Genomic DNA, 12614 nt, shown 5'->3' on the forward strand with positions numbered 1-12614 from the left:
CCCAGCTAAAAAATTAGAAGAATTGAATAGAGATTTTAACTGCTTCCCACTGTTGTTTGGAAACTGAGTTCAGCCAAGTAAATTGCCTGCTAAAGCTAAAAGTTAAGACTTTTCAAAAGCACATAACAGATCTAGAATCTCCACACTTAAAACTCAAGAGTTTAATCCAGGATACAATAAAAAATTAATAAACATAAGAAGAAACAGGAAAATATGACCTAACCTCAAGAGAAAGGTAATAAGTGGAAAGCGATGTTGAGATATAACAGAGGTTGGAATTATCAGGCAAGACATATTAAAGTAGTTATGCTCTTGAATGTAAAGAAACAAATGCTCATAATAAACAAGTAGGAAATTGAAAAAAAGGAGAACTGAAAAATACAATATCTTAAATAAACCTGAAGAGGATGAGTCATTTCCATGGTACTTAATATTGCACAGAACACTGACAGGTTTCCAATTCCGGGATAGTTCTAGTAGGAATTTTCTAGTCATGTTCTAACTATGCTGATACTTCTATCAAATACATACATTTCAATATAAATTTACCTTTTGCAATTCTCTTTTTAAAATTTAACTTTATATTTCTCATGTTATTTTCTTTAAAAAAAACAAACACTAAGTTAAATTTTGTGGAGGAAATGTGATGGATGGGTTTATTTAGAAGAGTTCTTTTTATGTTACCACTGGTTTTACAAAGGATTCTGAACAATGGAGGTGGTTACAAGTTACAAGACTAGTAAGACCTTCTATATCTATAGATATTCTATGATGAATTTCTAAAGTAAATGAAGGGCAGAAGGCATCAAAATGTCATTTTATGTAAATCTGAATAATAAAAATGGAAGAATGTTTATAGATTCCTTCTAATCTTTTCCTGAGTTGGTTGAAATTCACTTTCAGTGAGAATGCTGGGCATAATTTAGGATCAGACTTTTTTTTTTTTTTTTTTTTGCGGTACGCGAGCCTCTCGCTGCCGTGGCCTCTCCTGTTGCGGAGCACAGGCTCCGGACGCGCAGGCTCAGCAGCCATGGCTCACGGGCCCAGCAGCTCCACGTTATGTGGGATCTTCCCGGACCGGGGCATGAACTCGCGTCCCCTGCGTCGGCAGGCGGACTCTCAACCACTGCGCCACCAGGGAAGCCCCAGACTTTAATATTTTGACTTTACATACCTGGAAGATCCAACTTTATGCAAGGTAATGATTCACCTCTCCCAACTGGACACTTATAGACATCTCCAGTTCTGTTCTTGGGTTGTCCAACTAAAGGAGAACCAACAAGCACCCTGGAAATTAAATAACTCAATTAACACTTTTGAATAATGAGAAACATTTTATTTTTGTTACTGTATGACTAGTTCGAAGACGATTGACCGTAGCTCCCATAGACATAATTAGATAGCCATCCTCAGTTAGTAACTTAATGTTATCTAAAATAAGCAGAGTGTCTTCTTCAAATTGCAGATTGATTTAAATTAAAAAACAGTAAAATATATAGGAGAGAGACTTGAGAATATTTTAGTTTCTTGTATTATATGTTACTTTAACACATTTTTTTTTTTAATTTGGGGGCTGAATCATAATTATTGGTTAAGCCTGCTGCTGTGTTAATTTACAAAATACACATGGAAGTATAAATGACTTTTTCCCACGAGGAATTGATAATGTCATAGAGAGGTCAGGAAATATAAACATTATATCATAAGGTTTAATATTAGTATATACTAGTTTGTAGGCACTTAAAATAAGGATAGTTATGAGACTCAGGTTTAAAATCACTTATTGTTTTTTTAGACAGAAGTATGAAATCAGTCTAATAATAATTAATGGAAAAAACATAATCATGATTTATTTTAGTCCTAGCGAGCCATTTAACAAGGTTTCCTATGATATCTTCAGGAACAGGATGGGTGAATATGGTTGAATGTTAAGGTACTTTTTGGGATCCACAGCTGCTGATTCATTGCTGGCTAAACAGCTATATCCAAACACACTGATTACTAATATGTATAAAATGGATAACTAATAAGAACATGCTGTATAAAAAATAAATTAAATTAAGTTTAAAAAAAAACAAAGACACATTACTAGCAACCAAAGGACTCTAATTATATACCATAAGACTGCACTTGGGATTGACTTAGGCTATACCTTTGTTAATGACTTAAGTGAAGACACAGAAAGCATAAAGGTACTCATCAAGTAAATCAAAATACCAATTTGGGCATTCAGAAGTGTCAACATTCTGGAACAAGAAACTTGAACTAGTAAAGTTTAATAAGAACCTATGTAAACAACTTCACTTAACTGTGTACTATTATCTACATCAGTACAGAATGTCGGAAACCTGACTTAATAGAAGTTCGTGTGAAAAAGTCATGGAGGATTTAGTTGACAGCAAGAAAACATGAGTCAACAGTGTATTTTAGTGCCAAAAATGGTAATGGTAATGTGACCTTAGGCATCATTGCTAGAAATAGATGCCCTGGTCAAGGAGAGTGATAGCCCCTCTGTGCTCTGCACTGTCGGGCCATGTCTGGAATTTCCAAATTAAGAGGGACATAGGCACAATGGAATGTATTTAGGAGACTATGACTCAGATAGTTAAGATTCTGGTAATTTTGTCAGACCAGAGATGCTTGAGGGAAAGTTGAGGACGTTTAGCATGGAGAAAAAAACGTCTGAAGGAGAGTTGAAAGGTTGTGAAGGAGTGCAGGTGGATTGGGCATTCCTTTTAAAAATTTTCAAAATTTGAAAGTTTGTCATATTGAAAAGGGATGGGATTTATTTTGTGTAAGTCCTTTGGACAAAGCTGGTATTATGGAAATAAGTTTTACAACAACTGCAAATACTGAATTGTTGAACAGACTCCCTAAAACATAGTTGTGATATAATGCCTCTGCAAAGCCATTTCTGATATACATAAATAACCATAAAAATGTTCAAACCCCTTAACGCATAATTCTTCTGGGAATCTATCTTAAAAAAATGACCTAAATTAAAGGAAACAAGCTTAATGCATAAAGATATAATGCTTATAGTGGTATATATAATCATAAAAGTTTAAAAGAAGTGTGATCAACAGCAAGACTAATTAATTATTGTAGGTTCATTCCATAGAATATTGTGCAGTCATAAAAAAATAGTTAATAAGACTGCATGGTAGGATAAAAAATTAGTGATGACCTAATTTAAAGTAAAAACCTACCTAATTTGTTGAAAACCTATGACAATTTGAAGTGAAAGATACCAAATTATATTCAATGTACTTATTATAACAGCAATGATAAAAACAGCCAGCATTTATTGAATTTATACCATGTGCAGAACACTGTTTTAAGTGTTTTCCATGTCCTAAGTAATTTAATCCTCTCCATAAAATATAGCATGAACTTTGGTGCCAGACTTCATGAGTTCAAATCATGGTTTTACCCTTTACTTAGCTGTATGGTTTAGGACAAGCCAGTTATCCTCTGTGCTTTAGTTCCTTCGTCTGTAAAATGGAAATAATAAGAGTAGCTACCTGACACGATCATCATGAACATTAAATGAGCTAATGTATATAGAATGCTTAGTACAGTATTTGGCTTATAACATGTGCTAAGTGTTGGTTCTTTTTATTATTATATACATATTTTCAGATGATGGACAACTCTATCTATGTAGAACATAGATTAAAAGGGAGTACACCAAAAAACAAATTCTATTAAGGAAATTATGGTTAGGCTTTAAGGTTTTTTTCCCCAATTTTTCAAAACCTTTTGTAATGTGATTGATTAAACAAGCTTTATAGTTAAAACAGTTTGGAGAAAAGTAGTGGATATGTTATGAAAGTACTTAAGTTGAGACTAGACAGATTGATTAATGTTTATAGAGAAAATCCTACATGCTCAGCATTAATGCCAGGCACTGGGAATATAAAATGGATAAAACACAATTTTTAAGGTTGCTTAAAACTTAGGGGAGAAGCAAAAATATAAATGTTCTATTACCATATTGAATAGTTCTGAACTTGGTGCAGTTTCAGCAAAGTCTTAGAAGCAAGAAGGGATGCACATGGCTCTTTCGGTAAGTTCAAGTAACTCAGGGTAGCTGGAGTGGAACTTGAGTCTGGCAAGGTAAATAGGGTCCAGATCACATATGTTCTTACAGTGCACTTTAAGAACTTTGGATTTATTGTATGGAGGGGAGAGTTGGGAACTATTGAAGCTTTTAAAGAGGGATGTGGGACTTCCTGGTGGTCCAGTGGTAAAGAATCCACCTTCCAATGCAGGGGACACAGGTTCGATCCCTGGTTGGGGAACTAAGATCCTACATGCCGCGGGGCAACTAAGCCCGCGCACTGCAACTACTGAGCTTGTGCACCTAACTGGAGCCCACATGCCGCAAACTCCAGGCCTCCAAAGACCCTTCCAATTCTAAGAGTCCATCATCTGAATAGAACAAATTATAAGTGTATGGAGGAGTACTAATTAGCTGGAAAACATGAACCATTAACTGGGGAAAATCTAGAACAATCTATAAAAAAGTGAGTTCTGAACAGTATGTTAATAATAAAGTTATCAGGTTATAAGGCAGGAGACAAGAGAGATCACAGATATCCCAGGCAAAAATGTGGAAACAGGAGCATGAGGACTGAAAATGGAAGGTAATGAGGAAGTATGGGTGACTGGAACACAGCATAAAGCTTCTGTATAACCTGGAGTAGGAAGGTTGAGACTGGCAAGCAGTAGACTTTGAAGGAAAGGTTCTGGAATTTATATTTGAACTCTAGGCCAATAGAAACCTCTAGAGTATGATGATAATTGGAAATAACCTGATATAGCAACTGGAGCCATGGCCTATTGTATATTCTGGATAAGTAAAGCCTGGGGTGTGAGAACTCAGAAAACGGTAGAGTGTAGTAGGCTAGGACTGAGACAGGGAGTTTGAGAGTTGGAATCAGTGATAAAGAATGGGTAAGCAGGACAAAGGACGTAGAATATAAAACAAATTTGTGTATTTCTGACATCAAACATGCAACTCTGGAATATATCCCACCCCTTAATCCTAAGAAAGCCTCACTTTTCCCAAGCTGCATAAAAATGACACGATCTTAGAAGAATATCAGCATAGAGTTTATGGAATTTTAGGAATCTTCAGTATTCTCAAGCCCCACTATCTTGCTCTATTTTTTCTCACAGCACTTATTACATTCTGACATATAACCTACCTGTTTATTAAGTTTATTATTTGTCTTTTGTTTTTCCATCCCCAATAGAATATAAACTCCACAACAGCAGGAATTTTCACCTATTCATTCACTCATATATCCTGAGTGACTCTAACAGAGCCAGATATAAAAATCAGCATTCGATAAATATTTATTGAATGAATAAATTATGACTGCATCAAATGCTCTAAGAATCTGAATAAGGAATACCTGGTCATTCATGTGACCAGCTAAGAGGTGCTAATTGTGAAGTCTTTTTTTTTTCACTTTAGAGGCTGGATATTTTGCTTAAGCAGAATACCATATATGCCTTTGGGTGACACAGCAGGCATTTCCACAGGTCAAGGCTGTAGAGAATCCTTGCTGTTATAGGAGCAAACTGGCTGAAGGCATAAGGCTGGGGTTCCACATCCTGGCCCTGTCACACTCGCTGTGTTTAACCTTTGGCAATTCATTCTCTGAGTCCCAGCTTCCTGTCTAGAAAATGAGGATAACAGTCATACTCACTCAAACACACAGGGTCAAGGTGAAGACCCAAAGCACATTGTTTCATGAACGATGGATATTGTTACTTTAAACTTTAATGCAAGTTTGCTTTAACTCGTTAAATTTTATTTGTATTAAATTTCTGCTTTTTATATGATATTATTGCAATGATTTGTATGCAGATTGAGGATTAAAGAATGTTCTGGGTCTCATTATTGATCACTAGAGAAACACCTGATGAACTCAAAGGTCATCAAAGTGAGAGAAACACTTCTTCTCCATGAAAAAGCTCCAAATATAAAATTTAATAAACTGAGAAATGCTTCCTATTCATAATAGTTATTTTTGTCAATATGACTGCTATTATATTTATTTGAAGGGTAGCTGGCCTCTGACTGCTCTGTTTCATATTTATATGTTTTTCTTCTGTAAAAGATAGTTTCCTGGAGATTGTTGTCTCATATTTACATTATTTCTTTTCACCTAACTCTTTCCTGATCTCCAAGCCAAAGTCTGTATCAGAGTGCCAAGTACCTCCTGCCAGGCATTAAAAAACAAAAAAACAAAAACCAACAGAGTGTTTGGTCGTCTTAGAGAATGAAGTTATACAGTGGCCCCATGAGCTGTTGTGCTTTTCAGTCATGAAAGGTAGAGGGGTAGAAATGAGATGAACCAAAGAACTGACGTTTGGCAAAGAGGAAATTTCAACTTCAAAAGATATTATAAGCAATTTAAAATAAACTTTATATTAAAATATGTGAGAGAAAATTTGATAAAACTTCTAAAAAGTCTTTTCACCCCAAGCGTGAATAGGCTTTATTTAAAACACACATACATTGGAAACAGGGCATCAGTCACTTGAGCCCACTAGTAAACCTTACCTGGCACAAAGCAGGGTCCTCTAGGGTAAAGGCATGAAGCCAGTACATTTTGATATATATCGGGTTGGGGATTGGCTAGGGAAGTATTTGCATCATGAGAATCTATTTTGAAAAGACAGGCCCACTGAAGTCACCGAAGCCCCTAAGAATGGACGCTTAGATAGCACTCAGAGGGGTGGGTGCACACGCTGGAAGGAAGGAAGCAAAGAACAACAAAGAGTGGAAAGTCCCACGCCAGCATCTCATTTTTTTCCCATCTGGCAGAGCCCTGCTATACTGGTGATTACCACTAACTCTGGAAGGCTGCGCAATGCTGAGCACATTTGAGTTTCTTCTCTTCAAAGCAAAATTATTAAACCAATTGTATTCTTTGTGATTCTTCTGAACCACGTTGCAGTTACTTGGATGCTCCAGCTCATGCTAATCATAATGAACAACAGCTGAATTTAATCAGAAGTAAATGTGTTCTGCTACTGAAAAAACATGTGGCTTCCGAGCCAAAGATATAAAGTAGGTTGTACTCCACAGGAAACTTCTGAAACATAAAGGGGGGCATAGGCCGCCTTTTCTGTTAACTGTTTACTCTTTCCAAAGATTTAAGCTAATGCTTTTCAAATACACAGACTGCACTTGTTATGGGTCAACAAGTACTCCTTTACGCATACTTCAGCAAGATGTAAGATGGGTCAGGATGTAAGATGGGTACTCCTTTACGCATACAAGTACTCCTTTACGCATACTTCAGCAAGATGTAAGATGGGTCAGGATGATTTAAAAAAAAAAAATTTTTTTTTTAATTAAAAAAATAATCTCCAGATTCCCACCTCTGGAGAAAATTAAATAACAAAATTCATGTTCTCCCAAATATGTCAATTATTTCATAGTCCATTTCTTAAAATAAGTCTGCCTCCTGATTTTATAAACACTTACAGAATATCCAAACATATTACTAAAATTTATTTTGCATGACCAGTGCCTGGATCTCTTTAGAATGGTATGTTGCTACCATGTCATCCTTAAAGATTTGGACATTTAGATTTTTGTAGTTTATTTACTTTTAAATTCAATTGACCACACTGTTTTTGTTTCCCTGATTTTTCACACCTTTTCCATAAAATCATTGTAAATATGGAATGTCAGAATGGAATCAAAGTATCTGATATCCATATATACATTCAAATGCTCACAAACTCTCACACACATATTAAAATGTAAAGTATTATACGCCAGATACAGTTATTATCAACATTTACTTTTTAATATAGTTCTAATAAGGACAACAGTCCTAGACTGGGAGTGGAGAGACTCGAGCCCTATTTTCTGCTCTGGCCCCAAGTAGTTATATTTCCCTAGGGGAGTCACTTTAAAAACAACAACAACAACAACGGGGCTTCCCTGGTGGCACAGTGGTTGAGAGTCCGCCTGCCGATGCAGGGGACACGGGGTCGTGCCCCGGTCTGGGAAGATCCCACATGCCGCAGAGCGGCTGGTCCCCTGAGCCTATGGCCGTTGAGCCTGCGCGTCCGGAGCCTGTGCTCCGCAACGGGAGAGGCCGCAACAGTGAGAGGCCCGCGTACCGCAAAAAAAACAAAAAACAAAACACTTTATTGAAGTATGAAAGACATACACAAAGCTGTACCAATTTAATGGATACAACTTGATGAGTTTGGAGATAAGTATACATCCTTAAAACCATCACCACAATCTATGCCATAAACATATGCATCACCTCCAAAAGTTTCCTCCTGCTTTCTTTAGTAGTGGTTGTTGTTATTTATTATCATTATTTTGTGATAAGAACAAAACTTAAGATCTACCTTCTTAACAAATTTTAAGTGTACAACACAGTATTGCTAACTATAGGCACTGTGCTGTATAGTAAATCTCTAGGATTTACTCATCTTGTTTAACTGAAACTTTGTACCCTTTGACTAATGCTTCCTTGTTTTCCCCTCCTCTGAACCCCTGGTAACCACCATTCTGTGCTCTGCTTTTACGAGTCTGACTATTTTAGGTTCCTCATATAAGTGGAGTCATGTGGTATTTGTCCTGCATCGGGCTTATCTCACTTAGCAAGACGTCCCCCAGGTTCATCCATGTTGTCTCAAATGGAAAATTTTTCCTCTTTTTTTAAGGCAGAATAATATTCTACTGTATGTATATAACATATTTTTAAAATCTATTCACCTGACAATGGACATTTAGATGGCTTTCAAGTCTTGGTTATTGTGAATAATGCTGCAGTGAATATGTGAATAATGCAGATATCTGAGATCTTGATTTCAATTCCTTTTGCTATTTACCCAGAACTGGGTAGCTCTATTTTCAGTTCTTTTGAGGAACCTCTATATTGTTTTCCATAGTGGCTGCACCAATTTACTGTCCCACTAACGTGTACGAACGTTCCCTTTTCTCCACATACTTGCCAACACTTTGCTTTGATAATAGTTACGAGAGAGTCACTTTTAACCTTACTCTTTTATGTGTTTTGTTTTTTCACCAATGAGGACAGGAAGTTAAACTAGATTCAGTTGTTCAGCCAACTGAGTGGAGTGCATTACTGAGTGCATATTATGCTTAAGGTCCTGTGCCGGATGCTGGGCAATGCACAGGGTTGCAAGCGGGAACCCAAACCAGTTCTTGCTTTCTAAACATGTCCCCTAATACATTAACTTCTCCCTCTTTCTGTTTTCCATTTTGAAGTTTCCAAGTACCTAGACATTACCTTGAACTCAAGCTGTCTAAAACCATACTCATCAACTTCCTGATAAAACTGATTTTCCTTTCCTGTACATTTGTCTCTGAATGACTACCCACCTCCCGGTAATCCAGTGTAGACATTTTGGAATGTGTTTGACACCTCCTACACCTTCATTTGCCATTCCCAGACTTCCACTCAGATTTAATTATTCACCTACATTTATCTCGGGTACACTATTCTTGCATTGAAGTTCGCCCTCCTTGTCCAGGCCTCATTGTTTAAGCAGATTGCTGTCCTTGCTTGCCTGTGGATTTCCCCGATTTCAGGCACTCCTTTCTCCAATCCAATCTATACATAATTTCCTAAACTAAGTTTCATAAAACAACCTATAATGGCTTCTCAGTACCCTCTACTTAGGTACAAGCTCCTTTGTCTGGCTTTTAAGGTCTTTCCCCTCTATCATCCCAACGTCAGATCTGTTTGCTTACCAACACTCTCACTTATCCTCAGGTCTATGCCCTTGTTTATGTAGCTTCCCAGCTTAGAGTGACATCTCTGATGTTATTGAAAGGTAAGTCATCTTTCAAGATTCAGCTTAAGAATCAAGCATCACTTCCTCCTTCTTGAATTGAAGAAATCGTATGGGTGCACTAAAGTTCCAAGAGGAAATATGAATGCCTTCTTACTCTACTAAGATTCATTCAGCTAATTCAGGGCTTCTGATAGCAGACTGCCCTAAAATCAGAGAGACAGGACTGGATGAGGTAGGAAGCTTACAGGCTTTCCTCACTATCAGAGAATGAAAACCAGACTTTCATAAAATCTGCTAACAATACAGTCATCCCTCGGCACCCGTGGGGGATTGGTTCCAGGCCCCCAGTGGCTACAAAACTTCGCATATGCTCAGGTCCCTTATATAAAACGGCCTGGTACAGTCCACCCACCGCAACTCTGGTACCATAGTTGGTTTAATTAGCGAATGCGAAACCTGTGAATAGGAAGGGCTGACTGTTATTTGACTATTCTTTAAAAAGGCAGTTCATTTTAAGTAGGTGGTTTAAGACTTTAAGTTTTGCTATTCCTTTTTAAAATTTATGTAACTATTAGTAATAAGTGAAAATTCACTGTAATATGTGTTTTATGTAAAAGTTAAGCTTTTTAAGAAAAACGTGCACTGAGTGTCAGTTTATTCTAGCTTATGCACAAAGAGAAGCTTGACCAGTTGGCCCACTCACATTATTCTCCCAGAGGTAGAACTCCCTGAATTGCAGACATAATGCCTAAAAGAATAAAATTGGTGTATAGAGGGATGACTTTATCCATTTAACCTTAAAAAAGGAGGTGGGTGGTAAAGTGAGAGCATAGGATTGAAAGACAGAGGATATAAAAACTCATACTCTATTATTAGATGTCTTATCTGAGATATTTATAGGGAGAGAAGAAGAGTGAAGCACCTCCACAAATTTTAGTTTATGCCCAGGATACAATATCTGTACTTGAAAAATGTGAGAACTCAAATTCTTACTTTGATACTACTTAGAGGATTACTGTCAAATTAAGCAAGTCTAGAAGGTAAAGTGAAATATCGAAAAGTCACATCTTTTCATCTGTGAAATATAGTAGAGAGATAGCTCACTGTTTTCCAAATAGACATAGATCCATTTTTGTTTGTATTACTGTAGTCCCTAGAAAAGTGGGCTTGTTTAGTTTAAGTTACTAAACTGAAGCAAAGTTTAACTCCTGTTCTCTTTTTCTACAAGGTCCAATTAAAAAAAAAAAGACTCCCTAAAAATTATGTTAAATATAAAGCAAAAGAACTCTAATAATTTTGTATAATTTTCAAAAGTTAAATATGCTTTAAAAAAAACATACTAAAGTGAACTTAACCAATATTAAAGGGTTTTTAAAGTGTATAAAAGAAATTCAGTAAGGTTCATTATAAGTAATAGACCAAACTCAGTAGGTCAGTAAAGCACCAAAAATATAAGCCCAATATTATATTATGGAAGTGATCTCATCTGCCTCCCAATACCTCCTGCTGAATTTCAGCCATGCTAAAATGAGAACAATTAAAGAACTCTTGCCAGAATAACATACTTACAAAACAATGACTATTTTGGATAAGGATCTTCCTTGAGGTCAACCCAGGTTTCAACAGAATCACTAACCATGTCTTTTAATATTGCCAAGGAATTTTTCCTTTTTCACTTTTTCAGTTTCCATTACCAAATGATTAGACTGCATTTCCTACCATAAACGATTCATCCTAAGTCTCATTCATAAAACGAACTGTAACCAAATAATATTTTCCATTACCTTGTAAGAAAACTAAACAACAACAACAAAACCCATTAACTTACCATTTTCCTTCTGCATTTTCATATTGTTGAACAGTATATCCAAACATGTCCTCCACTGGGCCGCTGAAAGTCAATGAGTTTTTCACATCAACATTGAATGATATGCAGAAGCCTAGAACTTTAAGAGGGAAAACAAAGTCCAGTTACATAGAGTTAACTAAGATTCCACTATGTTTTGAATTATGAAGGCATTCTTGAGGTTACCATTCAAAGCTGAGCGCTTATTAAAAAGAGCAATGACACTCAAAGAATGGGAACAAGAAAGGTCTGCAATGTTAACTGTATTACTGACTGGAAATCAACATAATGACTTTGAAGAACATAGGTATTAACATTCAAACAAAATCCCATAGTAATTCAGTATCTGTACCCTTCCCAGAACTAAAGATTTCAGAATGTGTGGGAAGGAGCTGGCAGAAACTCATGCTCACACATGACTGATGCAGTCACGGATAATTTTCCAGTAGTGATCCCTACAGCAAACCATGGCCACTATGAAATGTAAACAGCTTCATTTTCCTGTTTTGACAACGGAGGATACAAGCAGACCATTTAAGCCTCAAGAGGTAGCTTTCTCCTTGCTGCTACGAAAGGGAAGGCAAGCTGACTGTTTCCACCCAGAGCTGGCTTATGCAGGCTCGAGATTTGCTCTGCTTCCCTCTCTGAATCAAGCAGTGGGTGGAAGCTTATACTTAGCACTGACGTCTCCTTCTAGTGTTGTTGGTGGTGATAGCCTCACAGGTTGAGAGGTTAATCTGTTGAGATTAAATTAGATGATATATCTAAAGAGTTTACTCAATGTCTGGCACACACTACATATTCATTGAGGGTTAAATCTCTTCAATTTCTTTGTAGTTCAGGTAATGGAAATCTTTTATAGGTGAGATTCTCTCCTGAAAGTGTTCTGGATGGTGCCAAATTATCTCAAATGGATGGTGCCAAATTCCATCTCTGGTACTGGTTTTTAAAGCAT

General features: G+C 36.7%; 1 protein-coding gene across 1 annotated transcript in view; it reads right to left on the reverse strand.

Moving 5' to 3' along the window:
• Nucleotides 1-12614, reverse strand: part of ITGA1 (integrin subunit alpha 1) — a 171019-nt gene that overhangs the window by 96491 nt on the left and 61914 nt on the right. Inside the window, exons 2-3 of the mRNA XM_060009511.1 lie at nt 11642-11759; nt 1175-1287 (exon numbers count right to left, since the gene is read on the reverse strand). Of these exons, the coding sequence (XP_059865494.1) occupies nt 1175-1287; nt 11642-11759 (231 nt within the window). The remainder of the gene's footprint in view (nt 1-1174; nt 1288-11641; nt 11760-12614) is intronic.

The sequence above is a fragment of the Delphinus delphis genome, chromosome 3 (genome assembly GCF_949987515.2).
Source record: "Delphinus delphis chromosome 3, mDelDel1.2, whole genome shotgun sequence".
Lineage (NCBI taxonomy): Eukaryota > Metazoa > Chordata > Mammalia > Artiodactyla > Delphinidae > Delphinus > Delphinus delphis.